The sequence below is a fragment of the Megalobrama amblycephala genome, linkage group LG4, assembly GCF_018812025.1.
Source record: "Megalobrama amblycephala isolate DHTTF-2021 linkage group LG4, ASM1881202v1, whole genome shotgun sequence".
In the NCBI taxonomy this organism is placed as follows: domain Eukaryota; kingdom Metazoa; phylum Chordata; class Actinopteri; order Cypriniformes; family Xenocyprididae; genus Megalobrama; species Megalobrama amblycephala.
Genome location: NC_063047.1, coordinates 18,925,994 through 18,952,448, shown reverse-complemented (window position 1 = coordinate 18,952,448; position 26,455 = coordinate 18,925,994). Strand labels below are relative to the sequence as shown.

The window sequence follows — 26,455 nt, the reverse complement described above, 5'->3', positions numbered from 1 at the left end:
GTGCCAGAAGCTCATTATTTTACTTTAAAAAGTTTCAAATAAGGATACTTGTCTTACACAAACGCATCGATTTGCTTCAGAAGGCCTTTATTAACCCCCTGGAGTCATATTGATTCATTTTTTTAAGGAGATGCATTTGTTTTGTCTTCAAAATTTGGGCAGCCATTCACAACCATTATAAACCTTGGAGGACTAAGGGTATTTTTAAATATATCTCCAATTGTGTTCATCTGAAAGCTACGGAAGAGGATTAGGGCCAAGCAATAATAAAAAAATAAAAAATGAAAAAAACTCGTTAAATTTCGAGAAAAAAGTCGAAATAAAATGTTGAGAATAAACTCATTAAATTACGAGAAAAAACTCGTTAAATTTCGAGAAAAAAGTCGAGATAAAATGTTGAGAATAAAGTCATTAAATTATGAGAATAAAGTCATTAAATTACGAGAAAAAGGTCGTTAAATTATGAGAAAAATGTCGTTAAATTTCGAGAAAAAAGTCGAGATAAAATGTTGAGAATAAAGTCATTAAATTATGAGAATAAAGTCATTAAATTACGAGAAAAAAGTCGTTAAATTACGAGAACAAATTCGTTAAATTATGAGAAAAATGACGTTAAATTTCGAGAAAAAAGTCGAGACGAAATGTTGAGAATAAACTCATTAAATAATGAGAATAAAGTCATTAAATTACGAGAAAAAAGTCGTTAAATTATGAGAACAAATTCGAACAAATTCAAATTTGTTCTCGTAGTTTAACGACTTTTTTCTCATAATTTAATTACTTTATTCTCAACATTTTATCTCGAGTTTTTTCTCGAAATTGAACAACTTTAAATCTCGAGATGGTTTTATTTTTTTATTATTGCTTGGCCCTAATCCTCTTCCGTACAAAGCAGATAGTCATATACACCTAAGATGGCTTGAGGGTGAGTAAATCATGGGATAATTTTCATTTTTGGGTGAACTAACCCTTTAACAAACAGAATGATTATGTCTGATGGTGTGGACGCTAATATAGTTTTCGTTCTTGGTGTAAACGGGCCTTTAACATACGATGAGCGATGACTATATAAAGATATATAAGCAGGCACTTATAAGGTAATACCACAGTGGTACTTCTTTCTGATTGGTCAATTGGTGCAGTCAAATAATTCAATATAATGACTATTTAAATGTATAATTTACTGCTGTTGCATGAAACCTACATAGTGTAGCTGTGATAGTCTTATATGTTTAATATCGCTCAGCATTCTTCTCACATAATTTGAACTCAAATCAATATTTCCATATATTCATTTATTTGGGAAGTAGCTGTGTAATTAGTTCAAAGAGATGACAATGTTTGGGTTTATTTTGTGATAATCACATTAATTTCCTGTTTTGTTTTTTTATTATTATTATTATAAAGAATGTGTTTGTATCCTAAGCATCCACATACAAGTGTGTAAATATTTGCTGGTAAATCTTCTAAAACTCGCAGTCACAGCTACAAATGCATACCACAATGCAATAGCTGTAATATTGTGCAATATACTAGAAACCCCGCTAGTCCTTCATGTCCTGTATTTCCGCCTTCACTAGGAAATAAATGGATCTTTATGAAATGAATGACTCTTACAGACACAAAAAGAAACAAACACAAACATAATGAACAAATGGAGTGTGACTTCATTTTAGAAACGGTTTCATTGCACGCAGCATTTAAAAACAAATGTGAGGAGTGACAAGGCACATAATAAACCCAACACAGGAGCAATGGCCAGAGTAAAAAAATAAAGGAAAAAAATATATATTTTGCTTAAATTAAATGAAGCCTAATTAGACCATTAAGTTACTTTGCATTGTGACATTAGTTTCATAACAATTTAGCACTATAATACCTCATTTTTAACTCCCATTATTCTCAATGGATTCTTATTATTAGATTCAAAGTAATAAGTAATAAAAATGGCAGAAAATACAACAAAATGCTATGATGTGTAAATGCTTTAAAATGTGAATAAAGTATTTGTAAGTGCATTTTGGGTAAAAAGTGCTTCATCATTGTGATGAAAATGTCAAAATGCAACTAAATCTTAATGATCTTAAAAACAGGCTTAATTTTCTTTATGCAAAATATTATTTTGCATTTATTTATTTTGATTCTGGAGTGAAATGTGACCTAGACATGTGCACAATTTGTAAAATTCATCTGAAAAAAATTGCAATTTAAACAACAGGCCAGAAATATGAATAAATACTAGAAGTTGCACACAAAAAAGGAGTGCCTAAAACAGAAGAATGAAAACTCCCTTCAGACTTCCTTGTTTTTGTTCTGTTTCTCTCCGTCTGGTATTTTCTCATGTGCTCGTCTAGTCTACAATGGGGCTGTGAGAAACCCCGGGCCAGTCGTACATGTCGGGCACGAATGAATCGTAGTTGGTGTTCCACACAATTGATCTGACGTACGCTTCCTTATCCACAGGCTCTGGGTATCGGAACGCCATCCCATTTGAGTACACATACTCCACCACCTGTGCACAAAAACACACTGTCTTAGCAATGGGTTATCATACACAACAAATGACATTTGTGTCCCTCATAATACAATAAGCAGCAGATATATAACCAGATAAAGAAGTCACCACTCGCCATGGAATGTTTTATGATTTTGACTCATTTCGTTTGTTTAAAAAACGGTTTAAAGGTGGAAATGTGAGGTTTATCATTTTATAAAACCTTTTGTTTTCATTAACCCCTGTATTATTTAAACTGTAAAGATTAAATTGATGTTTTAGAGCCATTTTATGGGTTGGATGTTACCATAGATAGATACCATTATTAATACCATGTGGTATAATTTTTTCTGTCCCCAAATTTAAGAGCTCTTGAAATCATTTCTCATACAATTTAAGATATTATACAAATTTTTATGGCCTTAAATTTGATACAACTGAATTTGAGGCTTTCAAAGACTGTCCTAAAACACACTCACCTTGACAGCCATCTGTAGTGACACCTCTCTGATGTTGGACAGCGGTGGATACAGTCGGCCCTGACTCAGCTCTTCATCTGTGAGCTGATCCGCCAGAGTCTGAAACAACACAACCACTGTTTTATCAAGCCACAATATGAAATATCAACAAAAACAAGTAAAGATATAGCAATTATCGGGGTTCAAGTGCTTTAAAAGCCTTAAGCATATGGGTAAAAAGGTATATTTTAATTATCAAGCCTGTAACCATCTTAGTACCATCGATCATAGATGGAAAAGACCATTTAGAGCCAATGACGGCAATTTACCATAGGAAATATATGGTTTTTCAAAGCTTTTTAACAGTTATCAAGATTGAGCCAAAAACCTAGGACTAGTTTGCCAAAGTCGGTAATAATCTCCAATATTTAACGAACAATTCGATGGACAGTGGCGGTCCTAGAGGCAAAGTTGCTCAGAATGAGTTGTTCTACCATTTGGTATGAATGTCATGGGCATGTGTGAAAAAAATCCTACAATCCTTTATGCACATGAAAAACGCAAAGGCGCCCTCCGGTGGCCAATTTCTTTGGAATTTCTCACAGGCCTCTAGGGCCGTGGGTCAAACAGGCCCAGCAAGTTTCGTTCTGATTGGCCTATTTTATCTGATAGCTGCGCAAAAGTCATTGGTCGCCGCTGGTCGCATTTTTCGAGATACTCAAATGTCCTCAAAGGCAGTCTTGGTACCTTGGACAAAGACACTGCATGCCAATTTTCAAGTCAATCAGACTTCAGGTTACAAAGTTATAGCCATTTTTACGTTTTTTTCGTTATAGCACCACCAAGTGGGCAGTCACAGCATCCTTTTTCAGAATGAGCTCTTGGTGACGTTGTGATGTGAGTACTACCAGCCAGACACATTCAAATTACAAAAAGCCAAAAATGAAGGTGGATACTTTGGTCTTTGTGTATTTACCTTTGCGGCCTCAAGAAAGACGGTATCACTGATGTGTCGGACTCCACTGAGTATAACAGCCAGAGCTACACCTGAAATCACAATTACAACCTACTGGTCAACACATTTATTTGTTTGTTTATTTGGATAACTGTAGATGTGTTTAGAGCTAACCACCAAAACATTCATTAATATAATTAGTGTGTTAATACCTGGGAATATATAAGCATTGTTGCCCTGTCCAGGGGTCAGTATTCTGCCATCTTCTAGTGACACCGGTCCAAATGGACTGCCGCTGGCAAACAAACACCGACCCTGTAACAGAAACACTTATATTTTCATATTCATATTCATACGGGTATGACAATCCATATATACATGAGATCTGTGCATGACTACAGGTGTAAATGTATTTAATCTGTGAACACCTTGCCTTTATGGGGACATGGATCACAGGTATTCGCCCTACCACGATACTTCCGCCTACGTCACGCATGACCTTTCCAACGTTATTACAAAATGCGTGGTGCATTGCAGACAGTGTTGGGCACGTTACTTTAAAAAAGTAATTAGTTATAGTTACTAGTTACTTCTCACAAATAGTAACGGAGTTAGTAACTGAGTTACATCATTATAAAAGTAACTAATTACCAGGGAAAGTAACTATTGCGTTACTTTAAAAAAAATAAAAATAAAAATATGCCAAATAAATTGAATGCCCCCAATATTACATATAAGTCTAAGAATAAATTATTCTTGATGCGACTCCTGACTCATGATCCGCTCTTGCTCACGACATGAAATTTCTCTGTACTGTGTTGGTAGCCATTAAAGAAAACGTAGTTTCATATTTATGTTTAAATAGTCCTATGTTATGTTTTAAATCCATTTATTCGATTATGAAAAGTGAACAGCATGAGTAAGATGCATCATAAGATGCGCAAATATATCGGGAGACATGGAGTGGGTCAGACATGATTTTAAACACTTCATTAAGTTTTGTTTTATAGAAAGCCTCTCTTTAAAGTGAATTTCGTTTTGTAAAAATTGTATCTTAATTTTAATCAATGTTTCATCATCCAATTGCTTGGATTTAATAGATAAGAAGCAAATATAGCAGACAATAAAAACATGACATGGAGGCGCGGGCGCGATCACTGGCGCGTGAACTGGAGCGCGTCTTATAGGCTAAATGAACTGAAACTCAGAGGCTGCTTGCCTCGCAGACATGAGAAATATATCTATAGAATGCTTGAAATATCTACTTTAACGAAAATGAAGTAATTAAACACGAAAAGAAAGAGGCTACTCTGATTATATAGGCTAGCCTAATCCGAATGAAATGTGCGTTATCTCTCTAGGCGCGTCCATATGAGCAGATGATCAGCAATGAGAATCAGCAATGTCAACTTCATCTTTGCAGCCGACACAGATTCAGAAAACATTACTTTATTAATAAACAATTAAAATGTCTCCTTGCTGTTTTTGTCACACTCATAATCATTACTTTTGCCGGTTCTTTATGGCAATTATGCGTGCCCTTGAGTGCTATATAACCTATATTATGTAAACGCTCCTTATTATGGTTTATTCTCTCCAGTATTTAAGAAATTAAATTAATATAAATGTGATTAGTCAACTAATAGCTTAAATGAACAACTACTAGTCGACTAGAAAAAAACTCATTTCACATATTTTCGATCAAGCATCAAAAAGGGTATTCTGGTTTGAGCTCGCGCTCAGCTCGCATGCTCTGACAGACACACACACAGCGCATCGTACATTATTATCAGTTTAAAATTATATTTGTGTATGACTAACCGCAGCACACACCAGAGAAAAAAACTTTGCAGGTCCTATGGCTGAGAGAGAGCTTACTCGGATGAAAAACGCTTCAGTGAGCTCAATTATAGTAACGCGGCATTTTTTTTGTCAGTAACGCTAACGGCGTTGTAACGGGAGAAAAAGTAATTCGTTTGATTACTCGTTACTGCAAAAAGTAACGGCGTTAGTAACGCGCGTTATTTATAACGTCGTTATTCCCATCACTGATCGCAGAGCAGTGCAAGATGAGCATTTGTGGTTCATAAGTATATAACATTTTTTTTTTTTTTTAGAAGATGACAGATCGTTTCACTAGATAAGACTCTTATTCCTCATCTGGGATCATGTAGAGCTCTTTGAAGCTGCACTGAAACTGACATTTGGACCTTCAACCCGTTGAACCCCAGTGAAGTCCACTATATGGAGAAAAATCCTGGAATGTTTTCCTCAAAAACCTTCATTTCTTTTCGACCGAAGAAAGAAAGACATGAACATCTTGGATGACATGGGGGTGAATAAATGATCAGGAAGTTTTAATTCTGAAGTGAACTAATCCTTTAGGGTTCAATAAATTGTTCCATTTAAAAAAAAAAAAAAAAAAAAGATATGTCAGGGCTTCAAAGTGTTAATGCAGTAATGATATTTTACCTGTGTGAGGCTGTACGCATCTTCAGCTGTACATTCTGCTTTGGCAGTGGGGTTGCTCAGGGCGAATATAATCGGACGTTCATTCAAGCTGCCCATTGCTCTGATGACATCATGAGTGAAGAGCCGGCCGGCCCCGGACACACCTGTTTACATTGAGAAAGAGGTCAAAACATTTATACACATATTAATACAGAATTTATGAGTTATGCATGATGCATTCAGCTTTATGCAAAAAAAACAGCAACCCACATTTACAAACGTAAACCTATTCATTATCCAACAGTCTGATGGGGAGTATTGTTGTTATTTCAAATGTCAAATGTCATACAGAAGTCTTAAAGGTACAGCAACAAAAGGAGCTTGTTTAATTCTAGGTCATGAAAAACTAAATGACAACTATTGAGGTGCAATCCTTGACTAACATTAAAAGGAAACTAAATGAAATGAAGGTTAAACTGAGGTAGAAAGATTGATGTTGGGTTGGATTTCAGTGCAAGACGTAGAGAAGCAGCTCATCTTACCGATGATCGCTGTGGGTTTAATAACATTGACTGCGTCTAAGAAGCTTTTCACGTCCCCTGGATCAGAGTGAACAAAAGCCTCCTGATTACTATCCGTCTCATAAGCTCTGCCCTATAAAACAGAAACGCACAAAGGATTACTGGAGGACTGCGGTTGTCAGTCTCAAGCATGTGAAAGAAGAAGAAATTGGTCAATAGCACAGATTTTCTATTCCTGTTTAGAGTTTATTGAGGAGCTCAGATTGCTAAAACACTGTGAATGCATTTGGGTGTTTTTAGAGACAGCAAACAACCTCAGTGGTAGTATTAGTTTTTTTTAATATTGATTAACTTTAATTTTTATATTTTCCATTTTATCTTAATTTTAGTTACATTTTTAGTAATTTTGTTGTGTGCTTTTGTAATTTTTTAATTTTTTGTAATTTTGTAATAACATTTTTATTTTAGGTTTAGTTTTAGTTTTCCAGTTAGTGAATTTAGTGCTTCAACTTAAACTTTAAAATTTCAGTTTCTAATTTTTATTTAGTTTATTTTATTTATATATATATGTATGTATATATGTATGTATGTATGTATTATAAAAATGTAATTTCAGTTTTTTTAAATTAACCAATTTGTTTTTAACAGTTTTGCTTTTAGTTAATGATAATAACCCTAGCAGCACTGAGAAATCTGATTCATTTTAGCGAATTGGTTCATTTCATTCAGTGAACTTGATACATCTGTCTGTTTGTTTATTTTAATTTAAATATTTCTATTTAGGTTTAATTTATTTTTATTTCAGTTTAAGTTTTCCAGTTATTTTTTTCAGTGCTTCAACTTAAATGTAACAGAAATTAGAAACTGAAATTTGAAATAGTTTTTCTTTTAGTTAACGATAATAAAAACTGAAAAGTGTGATTCATTTTAATTCAATTCTGATTCAATGAACTGGTTCAAAACCTGGTTTCACTAATCAGTGGTTTACATTCCATTTTCGTAGTAAAATCTATTTTAAAGTAAGCATTTTAAAAACTCCTAATTACAAGTATTAATCTTTGCCTTATAACTTTGTCATGAATGATAAGAGGTAAAGTATGTTACTACTTTTCCAAGTGATCAGACTTATGATGGTGCAAACAAATGATGAGAGCCAACTTTATGGACCCTATCATACACCTGGCGCAAATGTGGTGCCAGGCACGACGCAAGTGTTCTTTGCTAGTTTCAGCCCGACGCAGTTATCATTTTCACGTCCTGCGCCACGTTGTTTAAATAGCAAATGCCCTTGCGCCCATCTGTTCACCTATGGGCGTCCTGGTCTGAAAATGAGGTGTGTTCAGGTGCATTGTTGGCGTGTTGCTATTTTGAGGCAACGATTGCGCCATTGACCAACTAAATCCTGGTCTAAAGTCAATGCTGCAGTATTTTTTTATTATTTAAAGAGTGTGTTATTAATATGCACCTATAGGCAGGTGCACAACGCGCTACACTCTGCTTGTTACACACACAGGGACGCGCAGCAGCACAAAAACATGCCAAATATTAAAAATAAAAGGATTACAATGTAAAAGATTATTATTGTGTGCATAAAGAAAAATGTTTTGGTGGAATCCGGCTTTTCCCGTAGATGATCTGCTCACGTGCTTTAACCTCGTGCACGAGCAGATCCTTTTCCTCGCTAGAGAAACGTTCAGTTTTTCCACTTGCAAATTCTGCCATGTAAATAGCGAATCCGCCATGGCACAAGCGCAAATGGCTTTCAAAGGGAATGGGAGATGGCACTCTGATTGGTTTATTGCACGTTACACCCAAAACACACCCTTTACTCGAGAATAGGGACTACCCTCTTCGTCCATGCGCCGGGCGCACCTACCATTTTTCCCATCGTTAAACTAGCAAAAGTGGATTCGGACGTGCCCCAAGTGCACTTGCGCCGTGCGCTTTAGACCACGAGCTTAAAATAGGGCCCACTATTTCTGAGCTATTTATGCAAAGACTTTAAAGTCCCTGTAAAGTCATTTTAAAGTATGTGTTCTGAGTTTGTCACACCGCAGAAAAATGTGTTATTAACCACCCAGCCAAATTTGAATGATTAAAAAAAATCTGCAAGTAAATGAAATAAGTTATCAAAATCTCGAAAAAATAGACTCTGTCCGGCCCCATATATCATCGGTTATCGTCGGGACGGTAAGACGGCCGAGGCGGGAGGGGGGGCCGAGGTCTGTTCAGTCACATTCACCAAAAACAGCGGATTATCTGTGAATCCCAGCTGTCTGATGAAAGTTTGTAAAATTATCCGGTGTAGAACAATCACTTTAGAATCCTTCATATCATCGTTTTAGGAAATTTAAATAAGGAGACCGAGCATATTGTATATTATAACAACCATGTAATACGCATTTGCGTGACGAAGGTATTACTAGCTAAATGTGCAAAGGGTTGTATAACTGTAATGACACTCGAGATTGAGCGAGTGAACCGCTGTAAGAGTTAGAGGCGGCGCCACGCTCGGTGCGTCATCGACAGTTATATAGTGTTAGGGGCGGGGCCATGTTCATCAGTGCGTCATCAGACCCCCGTTTTAGCTCCACCCAAAAAATCCTGAGCAGAGACTTGGTGAAAAACTGTTTAACACTCTAACTTCACAATTAAGCATTACACAATTCACAGTCTTTGTAATGTGTTTCAGCAATACATTTGTAACATTTATAAAGTGTTTAGAAAGAATTCGCAGAATTGACTTTACAGGGTCTTTAATTTAGTGTGATATTTTGTCATGACATTCAGTGTGACTTAAGTGTAAATACTCTTTATGTAACCATGTTCGCTCACCTTTACTAACAGACCATATTTGTCAAACATCCAGATCTTTTTTCTGGCATCTGCCTGAGACACCCCCGACTCCATCATCGCCATGACGATCAGGTTAGCAATTCCCAGAGCTGCCTAAAAGTGAAAGTTGTTTAAAGCTTAAAAACACAGGCAGTGCTTAAGTTTCTCAAATCAAACCACACAGATTAAAAGAGAGTTTGCGTCACTGTGGCTTTAAACTGTGTCATGTGTGCTCACCTCCCCAGCCCCCAGAAACAGAACTTTGTGTTCGGTTATTGGCTTCCCTACAACACGCTGAGCTGCCAGTAAACCCGCCAGAGCTACTGATGCAGTGCCTGCCACACACAAACATGATCATTTTCATTTAGATTTTGAAAAAATTATAATAATTTCTCATTTTCAAATAGTAAAGCAACAGCACACCTCTCCTCAATATGACTCACTGATGTGAGGAATCATTCTTGTCTGGAGCATAAACGGTTCTTGATGAGTTTACATCACTAACACTATGAGTAATAGTGATTCTTGCCTTAGAGATTACTGGTACTCACCCTGGATGTCATCATTGAAGGTGCAGTACTTTTCACGGTATTTCTTCAAAAACCGGAAAGCGTTGTGATTGCCAAAGTCCTCAAACTGGATGAGGGTGTCTTGTCCGTACTTGTCCACCACAGCCTCCATGAACTCATCTATGAGATCGTCGTAGCGCTGAGAGCGGTCACGCCGCTGATACAGACCCATGTAGAACGGGTCCCTCAGCAACTTCTGCACAAACACACATATAATCCCTTTTTTTACTTTAAAATCTGTGAATGTCGTGTCTCTGTGACACACACAGGACTCGTGTGCACAGAATGACACGCCAGAATTGAATTGTCTTTTGCGCTTGAACAAACAATAACACACAGAATTATGCCAAAATGTAGATAGATAGATAGAGTCATCAAATCTAGTTGGTTTGGGAATGAAGGGTTACCAACCTCATTATCCGTGCCCACATCAATGCAGACCGGCAGGCAACTCTCAGGCCGGATTCCAGCGCAGGCCGTATAAAGACACAGCTTTCCTACAGGAATACCCATACCATACACTCCCAGATCCCCCAGACCCAGGATACGCTCACCGTCCGTCACCACTACAGCCTACAAACACACAGAGATGAATGATCCCTCACTATACCAACAAAAAGTCTCTTAAGACATCAAATTAATACATACATCACAGTCTTAAAGGGACAGATCACCCAAATAAATCAAAATGTTGTCATTATATGCATTTGAAACGACATGAGGGTAAATAAATCATGACAGAACTCACTAATCAAACAGTGACATCAAACATGCACTTTAATGAAAATTGAAAAGCACTGGAATGTTGAAATCCAATACCTTGACAGTGGTTTCTGGCCAGTTATCCAATATGGAACGAACATGTCCTTGATCCTTAATGGAGATAAACAGACCTCTGGGGAGAATAAAAAAACTTCACTCTCTCTGTCACACAAACTGTATTTCTGAGATAATCTTCACCACAAAAAAAAGTACTAACTACATACGAAACAAAACAAATCAGCTCATCGAAACTCGCGGTTATGGTAAGGGGCGGGATATCAAGACTTTGTAAAGGGGCATAATATGACCTCTTCAAATTCCAATACTGGTGAAAAATTTCTTGTTAGTTATGCAAACTTGGCCAATAAAAGCTGATTTGAAAAGGCTGATTTGATATTTCTGCCATCTTGCATATCTAAAAATAACTTCAAGACAAGCTGAGAATAAGAGCATGTTGGGCATACAATCAAAGCTGTGATTTACACATAAATGGGTTCAATGTATCAAAGTTTAATAGTTAATAATTAATGAAGCGTAGCTTACTTGGGTCTCCTGAAGATGTGTCCATACTGCGTACACGCGAGGCCAACAGTTGGCGTGTAGACAATGGGCATGAGAGCTTCGATGTCTTCCATGAGCACGCGGTAGAAGAGACGCTCGTTCCTCTCCTGAATCCCCATTAGGTAGATATACCTGCTCAAATAATGAAAAGCAGGTTATGATATTGTTGGCTAAGATCATTTGTAGCCACTCAGCCTTAGGTTAGGTCACAAAATTTCTCATATTAAAGGGTTAGTTCAACCAAAAATGAAAATTCTGTCATTAATTACTCTCCCTCATGTCGTTCCACACCCTTAAGACCTTCGTTCATCTTCTGAACACAATGAAGATATTTTTGATGAAATCCGATGGCTCAGTGAGGCCTGCATTGACAGCAAGATAATTAACACTTTCAGAAGTTCAAAAAGGTACTAAAACATATTTAAAACAGTTCATGTGACTACAGTGGTTCAACCTTAATGTTATGAAGCGACAAGAATACTTTTTGTGCGCCAAAAAAAAAACCAAAATAACGACTTTATTCAACAATATCTAGTGATGGCCGATTTCAAAACACTGCTTCATGAAGCTTTACGAATCATTTGTTTCGAATCAGTGGTTCGAATCGCGTATCAAACTGCCAAAGTCACGTGAACTATTGAAATTGCAAAACACTCATGATGTAACAAAGCCTCGTTTACTGAAATCACATGACTTTGGTGCTCCGAATTCGAAACAAATGATTTGTAAAGCAGTGTTTTGAAATCGGCCATCAGTAGATATTGTTGAAAAGTTGTTATTTTGTTTTTTGGCGCACAAAAAGTATTCGCGTCACTTCATAATATGAACCACTGTAGTCACATGAACTGTTTTAAATATGTCTTTAGTACCTTGCTGGGCATTTGAAAGTGTTAATTATCTTGCTGGCAATGGAGGCCTCATTGAGCCATCGGATTTTATCAAAAATATCTTAATTATGTTCTGAAGATGAACGAAGGTCTTACGGGTGTGGAACGACATGAGGGTGAGTAATTAATGACAGAATTTTAATTTTTGGGTGAACTAACCCTTTAAGGGTCATGCATATTATGCATGTTAAAATTAAGATTTTTTATGGAAATTTTAAATTAAAATGAAATTCAAACAGCTCTTATTATCAGAAATGTGTAGTGATGTGAATGAATGTACTTCTGCAGTGGGTCAGACATCTTCTTCAGGTTTTTCTGGAAACGCATGGCCTGGGTGTCCTGGGTCTCGATCTTTGGTGGTAACAGACCATGAATGCCCAACATCTGCCTCTCCTTCAGAGTGAAAGCCATGCCCTGTGCGCACACAAACACACAATGAATGTTTACACAAGATTTTTACTTTTTCACTACAGTAAAACTCTGGGTAGGGTGTTGCTAATGTGTTCTGAGTTTTCAAAGTCAAAATAGCCCAACCCAAAGGTTTTGTTCAGCCGAATTTTGGCCTATTCTTATTAAATTAGATTAAAATAAAAATAAAAAAATCCAGACAATGATCAGATAACAAAAAGTTGCATTAAATATTTTATATTGTTTTAGCAATGAGTACAGGATTTTTTCTTTTCTATTTAAGTCTGAACAACAACAAAAATAAATCAATAATAATTAAATAATATATATATTTTTTTAAAAAAATTAAGAAAATCAGATGTTTACAAACCTGATTTAAAAAAAACACTATATATTTTCATATGTAAAAATAATTTATGGTTTGTGATAATTTATAAAAATTAAATAATAAAAAATAATCATTATTATAAGTATTTTTATTATTATTTGGAATGTGTCAGATTGTCTCATTCAAAATAAAAATTAAGTCATATAAAAATAAAGAATCACTAAGAGCGAAAATAAAATAAAAAAAAATGTACAGGTAAATAATAACAACAAAAATAATCATCAATTATCAAATAAAATAATACAAATTAAAGTACAAATAAAAGTAAAATAATATAAAATAAAATAAATCTGATTTTTACAAACCTAATCAAAACTATATACATTATATGACATATATGAATTATTATTATTATTATTATTATTAATATTAATAATAATAATTTTTGGAATGTGTCAGATTGTCTTATTCAAAATAAAAATTAATTCATATAAAATAAAGAATCACTAAGAGCGAAAATAAAAAAAAAAAAATTTACAGGTAAATAATAACAAAAATAATCATCAATTATCAAATAAAATAATACAAATTAAAGTACAAATAAAAATAATATAAAATAAAATAAATCTGATTTTTACAAAACCTGATCAAAACTATATACATTATATGACATTATATGAATTATTATTATTATTATTATTATTAATAATAATAATTTTTGGAATGTGTCAGATTGTCTCATTCAAATAAAAATTAATTCATATAAAAATAAAGAATCACTAAGAGCGAAAATAAAATTTAAAAAATGTACAGGTAAATAATAACAACAACAAAAATAATCATCAATTATAAAATAAAATAATACAAATTAAAGTATAAATAAAATAAAATAAAATAAATCGGATTTTTACAAACCTGATCAAAACCATATACATTATATGACATTATATGAATTATTATTATTATTAATAATAATTTTTGTAATGTGTCAGACTTCAAGTACACACGGTCAGGACTACACCATCTACAAACAGATACAATTTTATTGGTGCAACAGCAAAGTTTCTTTAGGGTTAGAGGTTTGTTAAAACCCCCCAAACATAAATATGAGCAATGCTAGTGATGCTTGCCTTAACAAATTACACACAAAGCCATGCACACAAAGACAACTGCAGATGGTCTAATCTAATGCATTGTTCACACAGAAGTATGTGACATATGGAGGGCAGACAACACAATAGGTCATACAGAGACTCTGAAAGACTGCTTTATGTGCGTTTGGGGGAGAGCTGAAGCAGCCCTGCTCTTCTGTATATTAAAGCCATGCATGACTCTTTGACCTGAGGTGCCACAAATGTAATGCATGCATCCTGTGTGTGAGGAGGAAACCCAACACAGGGCATCTATAGGGAGGAGATCAAAGCAGAACAGCGACCAATGAGGGACAGCGAGGGGGAAACACCCATCTATAACCTACAGCTCATGGCGGAATTGCATTCCCTTTACGCTCCATATGCCTGGAGTGTGTACATATGTTTGTTTGAGCATGTTCGAGGGGTGCGAGATTGTTTATAACAGGGCTGGTGGGTTAGATAATGACACGGACATGACTTCATCTTCAAAAACCATAAACAAAAACTACACAAGGAAAAAGAAAACACAACCCAGACTGCATAAAATACAATTGCAGCGAGAATAAACATGGTTTGTGTTGATCACCATGTGAATTATTGGCTGCTGAGAACATGAAGCCATCAAACATTTTAGCTTACTATTGTACAGTAAACAATCTTGGGTTCTGTGTTGGGTCAATGCTTGATGTCCAAAGTAAAATAAGAGTCCTGAAGCAAAACCAGTGGTCTACAGCACAGAAATTAAGCACACACCCATGTTTTTCAGGATACGTGGCACTTTTGCTGAGTCACTCCTCTAATGTTTTCCAGACAAAAGCATTCAGACCCTCAACACACACAGGGATGGTGTTAAGTACATTGGGGAGTAAAAAACTAAAACTGTAGAAAATTGTAAACAGTCATTATTCAGTTGAGTTATTTAATGTAAATGCATGTGTTCAAGTTTATTGCTGTAACTGCAATTGAGATCCTCATTGTTTTTGTGGCACTTATATAATTTATTTCAACTGAAAGCAGAAAATTACAGATTCAACTCTCCAACTCTTCTATGGATGATATTGGAAACCAGAATAAATGGTGACTGAAAAAGACATTGGGACCAAACTAGAAGGACGGACAGATTGTATTTAGTCTAACCTTGTTGGTACGTGGGTTGAGCATGAGCGGTTTCCCCTTCTCTTTAGTGTGAACCCATCGGCACACGCTCACACACGGCCTCACACTCGTGCTTAGTCTGGACAGCATGGCTGCAATGATACCGACAACCACCTGCAAAAGAAAATAAGGAAATAAACATACAAACACATACTTAAAGAGGACCTATTATGCCCCTTTTCACAAGATGTAATATAAGTCTCTGGTGTCTCCAGAATGTGTCTGTGAAGTTTCAGCTCAAAATACCCCACAGACCATTTATTAGAGCTTATGAAATTTGCCCCTATTTGGGTGTGAGCAAAAACACACCATTTCTGTGTGTGTCCCTTTAAATGCAAATGAGCTGCTGCTCCCGGCCCCCTTTCCAGAAGAGGGTGGAGCTTTAACAGCTCAGCAACAACAAAGCTGGAGAATCTCACGCAGCCAAAATGAGGATTGTCAGTAACGGTGTTCAGCCTTACATTGTTCAGGAAGAAGTTACAACTTTTAGAATTAAACTGGACGTTTCTGAATGGTTAGTGGATAAATTTATGTAGTTGCTGTGGAGTTGATTCAACTCATTGACTAGCATGTGCCGTCATGTTCATCTTTTGTGTTGAATTGACCCTCGTTTGTGAAGCAGTCCGGCGTAAAATGACGGCATGACAACAACACTCTACTACAACAACTCTTCCTCTTCTCTAAAGCAGCCCAACATGGCCCCGCCCCCTTTGTTGTGTCTTCTCGGGGGCGGGGTTTATGTAAATTTTGGGGTTTGTGATGTGACTAACCTGGGAAAAAGCTTGTTATAGTCTTTAAAAATCTCCCTTTGCATTGAACTTTGATCATAAACAACATCTGCAAAGTTACGATGCTCAAACAGCAACATTACACACTAACTAAAGTTAAAATCTTAATCAAAGACCCCTTTAATGCACCCAGACACATACAGATCATTCAGATTAGAAGCATCTGATAGAAGAGGCGATTATTGAATTATTATGTCTGATCTGTCAGCAGCACTGGATTCTCACACCACAATCCTCACTGAGAACATTATCACTGAGTCACTGCTGTACTGATAAACATTCATTCCAGAGTCCTTATAAAGATTATCAGAGCACACACAGCACTGAAGAACTGCGACCCTGGAGAAGAGAATGAAAGTACAACAAAATCATTCAAATGTCAATTTAAAATTAATAATTTTAATAAAACTAAAACTTAAAACACTTACTAAAAACAGATGCACGTCATGCACGTCACGTCAGGGGGCAATTTAAGCAAATATTTTAGGTAAAAACAGTTTGGCTTATAAAACATTTCGGGCATCCCTTTTTACATTTGAACCCATTTTAACTGATGGTACCAACACTATCACCACTCACTGAAGCAACTTCATCAAAATCTCATCTGTTAGGAAACTAAATGACTTTAACTTGGTGTAATACGTAAAATTACATAATCTGCAACAACAAAGCACATCAACACATAAAAGCAAATGTTGAAGTTTTCAATGCATAAAAACACATGCACATTGTTAGGGATGCATCGAAATTTCGGCTACCAAAAATTTTCATCCGAAACAGTTTTTGCACCGAAATGGTTTTGGAGGGCAGAAACCAGAGACCAAAACAGACGGTTAATTAGCACTTTTCCAGTAACACGTTTTGACTGTGTCCAGCATCTATTTCTGCACACAACGTGGATAAGCAACAACAGTTAAACATGTCAGCTGTGTGGACACTAGCTCTGGATTGACAATATTCATTTCTCGATTTTAATCGGTAATTATATGTTTTCTTAAATCTTTTAAATCTTGTGTGCTGTTTTCCGTTGATGCGTGAACAAAACATTTGTAGCATGCCTACCATCCAATAATTGCAAAAAGCTTTGTGCTTTGTTACTTTTAATATGAAGCAAATTTCCAACTTAAAAATTCTGTCAATTTTATTATGAAAATTCCAACAAATGTAATTTTGGCGCTCTTAAATACGGCATGACAGATCGCTGACGCTGCCTCAGTTCAAGCGCACGTGAACAAATCATCTCATCTCCTCTTTACTACTGGTTACAGCACGAAATAAACATGGGTGAACACCAGAAGGTATGTTGAAAGATACAGCACAATAAATCCTGTCTCATGTAATCGCCCAATCAGTGTTTTTACTGGGGAAAGACGTCAATAAAACAGCTTAATATCACTTAACGTTACATTGACCTCAAGCAAGCTATTCAATGTCCATAAAATCTCTACAGGAATACCTCAAGTATTCCTGTCCCGCATGCATAACCACAATCAGCGGCTGATGCGCTGGTCCTTGGTTGTTCAAGGTTATCATCTGAAGATTGAACACAAGAAAGGTTCAGAAAATATAATGGCTGATGCTTTGTCAAGAGCTTAAAAGGGGAGTAAGAAATGTTAAAACTATATGTTTTTTTTTTTTTTTTTTTAGTCCATATAGTTTTATATTAAGGGGGAGAGTGTTACGTTCCACGTGTGTTGTGTGTGCACTTTTTACGCTCTTCTGCAGGTCGGTGTTTATTGGCTGCTTCGGCTGCCAATCTTCATTTCTGCTGTCATGATGCCCTGCCTATTTGTTGATGCATCAGCTGTATTTAAGGGCTTGAATTGACCGTGTGTGGCGTGCGCCAGGCCAGCGTACCTCATGCTCCAATGTGGCCATTCGTTTCGGGCTATTGCCATTTGTTTCTCCGGTTAACTCACTTTGTGCAGTTTTGCTTTGTGACGTGAGCTTTGATCTATTTATAGATTCGTGTAACAATGTCCGTGTTGGAGTTTTGCCGTTGTGCGTGTCAAATTAAAGTTACTCCATCTAACTAAGTAACATAGCCTTGAGCTTTTTGTTTATGGTTTTGGTTAGATTCATTTGTATTATGTTAGTCTAGGTTTGTGAGTGTCGCACCACCTTTGTATTTTTGTTTGTAGATTATGATAGTTTAGTTTGGGCGTCGTATACGCTGAAGATTTCGGTTTTATTTTCACATTTCCTTTTGTTAGTCAGTTTAGAGGTTAGTTGTAAGGATCGGTTTATTTTGTTTATTTCTTTTATTTGGGTGACACTCCTGCTTCCTTTGTGTAATGTTATATTTTTTTTTCTATTCTCTAAATTCTTTTGTAAACTCATTCACAACGTCAAAGTTTTTCAAAACCTACCCTGTCTGTATCATCTTTGATCTGCACCACACCTGGTAACAGTTGTCTCGCCCAAAATGTTATGAGAACATCCCATTCTTAACATCAAACGCGTAACAGTCCTAAAAAACTCTAGAGAAGAGCATTTTGCTAAATATATGCACTATATTACATATTCATATTTTTACTTAATCTGTTAGCAATGTCTTCATTATTTAATGCATGTTTGAATAAATCTGGTATAAAAACAAGTTATTATGGTTTATTGTCATTTAAATGTTTATGTTTTACCAACAAACTGGAGTAGAAACAATTCTGTTATTAAAAAGTTGATATAAAAACTGCCTTGTGTGAAATTTAAATGTTTGTATAACTCAGTTTTAGCTATTTGAGTGAGGATTATTAAATAAGTTTGATTAGTTAACTGATTATTAAAGTATTATTTCTATTTTGGTTTCGGTCTTCAGCCAAGTGCATCCTGAATTTTTGGTTTCAGCCTAGAATTTTCATTTCGGTGCATCCCTAGACATAATGACAATGCAGCATTGGCCCACCAAGGCAAATGACAGTTCTTGGTAAACAATGTAAATTGTTGCATGAAATATCCCTTTAAGAATACATCAGATTACATGCCTAAACACCATACGAACAATCATCTCCCTTCCCCCACGCACTGACCTTACAGTCCAAGAGACACTATCCCTCTCTCGTCGTCAGCGTCACACACACTTACAGTGATTTCACACTCACAATCTCAGCCACACACAGGGAATCAGGGAAATGAATGAGATTAACCCAGAATATACCGTCCAAATCAGGGTTTCCCAAACTGGGGTTCGTGAGGGAACAGCAAGAGGTTCGTAAGTTGACGAAAATGATTTATTAAATAATAAAAATGTAAAATTAAACTAAATAAATTATTTTAAAGTAAAAACAAATAAAAATAAAACACTCTAAATATATATTTTAAATAAATAAATAGTTTACTTGCATGTTATGTGGCCATTAACTGACATCAGAGAACCATGCAAATGTGTTGTAAAATAATTAAAATAACTTAAAATCTATTTTAGTTTCAAGGAATTTGGCTGAAAAAAAGATTGGGAATCTCCAAAAAAAACCAAAAAAAAAAACCATTAAAACCCACTACATATTATGCACCAAAAATTTTTTTTTCCAAAAAATTAGGAATAACAAATTTATATGTGAGGAAATAATTACAAAATGTTCATTTTTGGGTTAAAAGTTAAAAGTCATGCTAGTTTACCCGCATAATCTGATAACACTGATCCTTTTACAATGAGAAAAGCTCACAGTAATGCAAAACAAAAACAGTGATGAATCAAATTACAAAGCACAAACATATTAAACCAGCAGAATTATCCTACGCCTCAAACGTCCATTTTAATAGGATGCGGCTGTAACATCAAAGAAGATTCAATCACATACTCAAATCTAAACCAACATAATCAGACGTCTCATGACTGCTGGTTTGTATATGCAGGCATGTGAGCAGTTGAACATAGTCATGTCAGCACTGAAGTTGCCTGCTTTGCATTACGTAGAGGAAGTGAAACCTGTACAAACCCAAAGCCAAACCCTTATAGTCACCCACGGTCGCTCTTTATCGATTTATTATACCATGTTCTTCTGGGTCATTAAAAAAAGTCAAAGTACACAATAGAGGTAGTGTGCATGCTGATATCATCACTGTTGCTAGGTCAGGACGGTTTCATCCAGTGTGATTCACAGCAGAGACGTCACAATCACAAGTTTAAGTGTACCGCTCAAGGCTGCAACAATGACAGGGCAGGAAGCTCAAACTGGGACATCTGCATTTAAAGAAACAGTTCACCCAAAACACAAAACATTCCAAGATTATTTAAAGCAAAATTTTTCATCCTGAGGAATAGACAGTTATCTGCAAGAGATCAACAACCTACAATGTAATTTTACAATTACAACAGGGCTTTGCACTTAAAGGCCCACTGAAGTGCCTTAGAACGAGCAGCATTATTCAACTGAAACAGGAAGACGTATCTATCAGCTCCTCCCCTTTTTTAAAATAACCAATAGCATTTTGTTTATATCACAGCTAAGCCAGTAAAACCTAGGTTTCCTTCTAATCTCTAACCGTTTCTCCTCCTAATCTCCTCCATATCGCTTTAAAATATAGCATTCTGTGCAGAATTGAAATGGGTCCATGTCTATTTATAATGTAGGGGGCGGGACTTCAGATTCTAGAGAGCATTTGATTGGACAGAAGCTCTGAAGAGACGCTGAAGTATGCGGTGATGTCATGGAAATCTGTGGTCCATTTTAGCGAAAGTGAGAGACTAAGTTTTGAATGCTTATATCTCTTAAATGTGAATTTTGTCATCGTTTTGGAACACACCAGCTTATTCATAACCTTAAGGCTAACATATTCATACTAAAAGCTAGAAAACTTAAATTTTGATTTCAGGGGGACTTTAAATAAGGTTTTAGAGTAAAAAATAATAAAAATTTATACGCAGATGCACTCTTCAATGAAATCACCCAAATCATTGTAGAAAGATTCATTCTTTTCCAATATAACTATTCAAGTGAAACTTCCTTTATTTTTTCATATTGCAATATATAGTTGCAGAAAAAATGTCAGTTTTTCCAAAATCGTGCAGCCATAGTTTACATTTATACTTTCGGCAGATGCTTCTTGCTTTGAATTGAAGTTATACATTTTATCAGTTAATGCATTCCCTGGGAGTCGAACCCATGACCTTGACAACGCTTCTGGCATGCAATACTGTTAGAGCTACAGGAATGCCTTTATAAATTAAGTGCTTGTAATTAGATTATATAAACATTTAAAAATACTCGTAGTCAGACTTAATGATTACATGATTATGTTATTCTCACAATGGCAGAAAGTTATTCATAATTCAGTGATTCTCCCTACTACTACTTTTTTATATTTTAAATTTTCCTATCTAAAAACTGCTTATATACGTTCAAAAGGTCTTTACCAGCATTTACACTGGATTTACAGAAATCATTTCACTTTCATTTCAAGTGTTTTCTCAACATTGCAACATTGCATATCTAATCGGCTCCTGACGAACACATTAATTATTATCTGAATTATCACTCATTGAGTCATTTAACCATGTATTACTGTCTTTGAGAAGGCTTTTGTCTTTCAAACACATTAAAAGGTACAAATTCACATAATTTCATTTACATGCCATGCAGGGATTCCCCAACTTTTTTGTCAGCTGAACCTCTTTGACCTAATATATTTAATTGAAGTACCTCCTGAGATTTTAAGTTAATACGTTAGGTCAATAATAATATTAAATCAACAATAATAATAATAAAATTAAGTTCACGGTTCTCTGATGTCAGAGAACATGACATGCAAGTAACAAACAAACAAAAAAATTAATCTTTTTTAGTAAGTTTTTTATTTTGATTTCATTTTAAATGTTTATGATATAATTACTTAATAGCTTTTCATTAAACTCAAGAACCTCAGTCTGGGAAACCCTGACGTAATGCACTTCATGTTGATGATAAAGAATAGAATATATTTTCTTTCTCTGTATTTTTATATCAATATGGTTCAATATTATTTATTGAGTTAGGTCAAAAGAAATCTAAAAGTAATCAGATTATATTACCTCAAATGTGTAATGTAATGGATTATGTTACTAACTACAATTTTTCTAACTTTGGAATCAAAAATAACCCAATACAATTTGTATGTTTTCTCCCCAGCACTGTCTACAAAGTATCTACAATTTATTACAGATTACACATCAATACCGTAAATGTGCCTCAGAAAACAAGCATTCTTTCTATAAGGTGGTTCCCATGACCTATAACCTTTAACAAGTGACACTGAAGGTTATTTTAGGGACCAAATGGGAAGTCACACAAGATCTGCCTGATGTGATCTTGCTCAGCAAAAACAAGCCCATGATTTGGCAAAGTTGATGAACACATGCTGAGTAAGAGAATGCAATGCTTCTGCAATCATTTCTGTGAATTGTGAAACTAAATACAGTAAAATTAAGTACATGCAAGTGAGTTGATTAATGACACAATGAGGACACAATGAGGATACTGAACGCGATTTTGCGTGGCTTCTCCGTGAACTACGGCTTTGTCTATTAAAAGGCGCTCCATTTGAAAGCAGGTGATGGCGATTTAGCGGTAATCAGGGAACCGGCTTTACTGACGAAATGCGCGTGAGAATCGCATGCGATATATCGCCCAGCCCTAATGTGAGTACAGTGGTTCAATATTAATATTATAAAGCGACGAGAATATTTTTGGTGCGCCAAAAAAACAAAATACCGACTTATATAGTGATGGCCGATTTCAAAACACTGCTTCAGGAAGCTTCAGAGCATAATGAATCAGCTTATCGAATCATGATTCGGATCGCGTGTCAAACCACCAAACTGCTGAAATCACGTGACTTTGGTGCTCCGAACAGCTGATTCGACACACTGATTCATTTATGCTCCGAAGCTTCCTGAAGCATTCTTTTGAAATTGGCCATCACTATATAAGTCGTTATTTTGTTTTGTTTTTGGCGCACCAAAAATATTCTCATTGCTTTATAGTATTAATATTGAACCACTGTACTCACATGAACTGATTTAAATATGTTTTTAGTACATTAATGGATCTTGAGAGAGGAAATGTCATTGCTGGCTATGCAGGACTTCGGTAAAGTTGGTTTTATATTCGCACATTCGGACTTCTGATGAATTCAGACTTTCCAATAAATGTGCAATAAATTGATGTTTGCGAATTTTAAGCAGCGACATGATATTGACAACCAACGATTGTCAACTTACAACATTTTTCACAGTCGATCAAAATAGGCAAGTATTGTTTTAATGGCATATTTACTTGTGAATGTCCACTGAATGTCCAATGTAGTGTGATTAACAAGGCTATTGAATACGGATGGCCAAACGTGTGAATATAAAACCAACTTTACCGAAGTAAAGTAAAATGGCCTCACTGAGCCATCGGATTTCATCAAAGATATCTTAATTTGTGTTCCGAAGATTAGCGAAGGTCTTACGGGTGTGGAACGGCATGAGGGTAAGTAATAAATGACAGAATTTTAATTTCTGGATGAACTAACCCTTTAAACCACTAATTCACAGACACTACCCATAAAAGTTCATTTGTGAAAGCAGGATTTTGTAGAAAGTAGTACAAGACAATCAGAATTGTTCACAGATCACTACCTTCAGGGTTTGAAGTTAACTTTCATTTAGTTACTAGCCTAGATCTTAATTGAATACAAACCTACAAGCTAGTCAAGATCTTTAACTACTACATCATAGAAGCTGAATTTGTACATATAAATTAAAAATACAGTATGCATTGTAATTTAAATATATCACACTCAAATAGATAAAGTAAATGCATGAGTATTTTGAATGTTTTCTTTCCACTAGCCTGAAAGAAGCAAGTTATAGAAGCAAAATAGCCCAAAATGGAAACCAATGGATGAAATAAACACATGTAGTGTTGTTACCAGCTTAGATCTTTAACCATAAACCTATTAAACAGACTTACAGCACTGAAACCATTAGTTAATTGAGCAAACCCAAAGAGCAACAGGTGTAGAACCAAAATATTGATCATATTAAACCGTAAACACATCCGTGAACTTATTGACAATCATGCATGTAAACACACTGTAGGATGTGATGCGCGTGAGTCTAATAATGAATGAGAGGATCTGATGAGATGATGACAGCTGCTGTTCAGCTAAGCTAACACAAAACGGTCAAAACACTCCATTCATCCCCTCCAGAGCGCTCATAAAGGATATATGTCAAACCTTACCTTTTCCTTTAAACGTCTCAGAGTCCTCTGGTCACAATAATACGCGAGTACACATTATATTTAAGATAAACGTGCTGGCCAGTGATATATGCGTCAGGCCGTGCAGAGTGAGTGACAGCCGCGAGCGCTCTTGGCACGAGACATTCTAACACACAAGCCAACAGCCAATCAGAGAGGAGGAACGCCATAGTACTTGAATTTACCGTGAAGCTCGTATAAGAAGCGCAGAAACAACCGACCACAGAAGCGGAAGGAAAATGACGAAATCACCGTAATGACCTTTTTGCAAGTTTTTGCAAGTCAGAGTTGAGTTGCAAGTTGAGGAGTTTTTGCATTTTAGTCTATTTTTAGCCTACTAATACAGTAAGACAGTAATAATAATATTATTTATAATAAATTGATTATTAAATATCATTTTATTCATAATAATAATATTATATAATGTAATATATACCAGTCAAAAGTTTGGAAACTTTAATGTTTTTGAATGAAGTCTCTTATTCTCATTAAGGCTGCATTTATTTCATAATAAATACAGAAAAAAACAATAATATTGTGAAATATTATTACAATTTAAAATTATGGTTTTCTATTTTAATATACTTTAAAATATAATTTATTCCTGTGATCAAAGCTGAATTTTCAGCATCATTACTCCAGTCTTCAGTGTCACATGATCCTTCAGAAATCATTCTAATATGCTGATTTGATACTCAGTTATTATCAATGTTGAAAACAGTTGTGTTGCTTAATATTTTTTTGGAAAATGTAGATATTTTTTTTTTTTAGGATTCATTGATGAATAAAAGGTTAAAAAGAACAGCATTTATTCAAAATAGAAATCTTTTCTAACAATATAAATCTTTACTATCACTTTTTATCAATTTAACACATCCGTGCTGAATAAAAGTATTAATTTCTTTCAAAAAAAAAAGAAAGAAAAAAATTACCGACCCCAAACTTTTGAATGGTAGTGTATATATTTTGACAAAAGATTTCTGTTTTAAATAAATGCTGATATTTTTAAACTTTTTAATTCATCAATGAATCCTGAAAAAGTATCACAGGTTATAAATTAATATTAAGCAGCACAACTGTTTCCAACATTGATAATAAATCATCATATCAGAATGATTTCTGAAGGATCATGTGACACTGAAGACAGAAGTAATGATGCTGAAAATTCAGATTTGATCACAGGAATAAATTACATTTTAAAGTATATTAAAATAGAAATCCATCATTTTAAATTGTAATAATATTTCACAATATTATTGTTTATTCTGTATTTATTATGAAATAAATGCAGCCTTAATGAGCATAAGAGACTTAATAAAAATAGTAATTTTTCCAAACTTTTGACTGGTAGTGTATATATTATTATTATTGATAATACATGAATTATTAGCTTATTATTATTATTAATACACAATTCTATATAGGCTAATAGTGTAGATTTTGACTGATTGTTGATAGAAAAAGGAAGAAAGAAGAAAAGGAAGACCTTGTGTGTAGATTTGTTTCATTTCTAATTTGCATATTCTAATAACGTTTTGCATGTTTATTTAATTATTCTTATTAATTTATTAATTTCAGTTTATTCTTCATATGTTCTGAATGACTGTCAATTTTTAGAACTACTTATTTGTTTATATTATATTATCGAGTTTGTTGAACACGTATTCAACTGATATTACAGACTGACATTTTGAGATAAACTAATATCTGCTTATCTTTATATAGCCTAATGCATTGACATAGAGATCATGACTGTTCGCTCTATGACCAGAAGAGGTCGCAGTTAACTACAGCTGAGTTTCTAGTTTTGGCAGATAATTTAGAAGTCCTGAACAACTAAACCAGGGGTGCCCAATCCTGTTCCTGGAGATCTACCTTCCTACAGAGTTCAGCTCTACACACCTGTCTGTAATTATGAAGTGCTCCTT

The 26,455-nt window shown here is 35.1% G+C and overlaps 1 protein-coding gene across 1 annotated transcript; it reads right to left on the bottom strand.

Annotated features, from left to right (window-relative positions):
• Positions 1-1,644: 1,644 nt before the first annotated feature.
• Positions 1,645-24,668, bottom strand: me2 (malic enzyme 2, NAD(+)-dependent, mitochondrial). The gene is made up of 15 exons (XM_048188062.1): positions 24,510-24,668; positions 15,500-15,631; positions 12,774-12,907; positions 11,589-11,738; positions 11,103-11,178; positions 10,695-10,856; positions 10,266-10,479; positions 9,952-10,049; positions 9,715-9,828; positions 6,901-7,012; positions 6,380-6,522; positions 4,120-4,222; positions 3,929-3,999; positions 2,974-3,072; positions 1,645-2,512 (listed from the first exon to the last, which is right to left on the bottom strand). Exons 2-15 carry the CDS (start codon positions 15,605-15,607, stop codon positions 2,351-2,353), a joined length of 1,746 nt encoding a protein of 581 aa, XP_048044019.1. The 5' UTR covers positions 15,608-15,631; positions 24,510-24,668; the 3' UTR covers positions 1,645-2,350.
• Between the last annotated feature and the right edge of the window lie 1,787 nt (positions 24,669-26,455).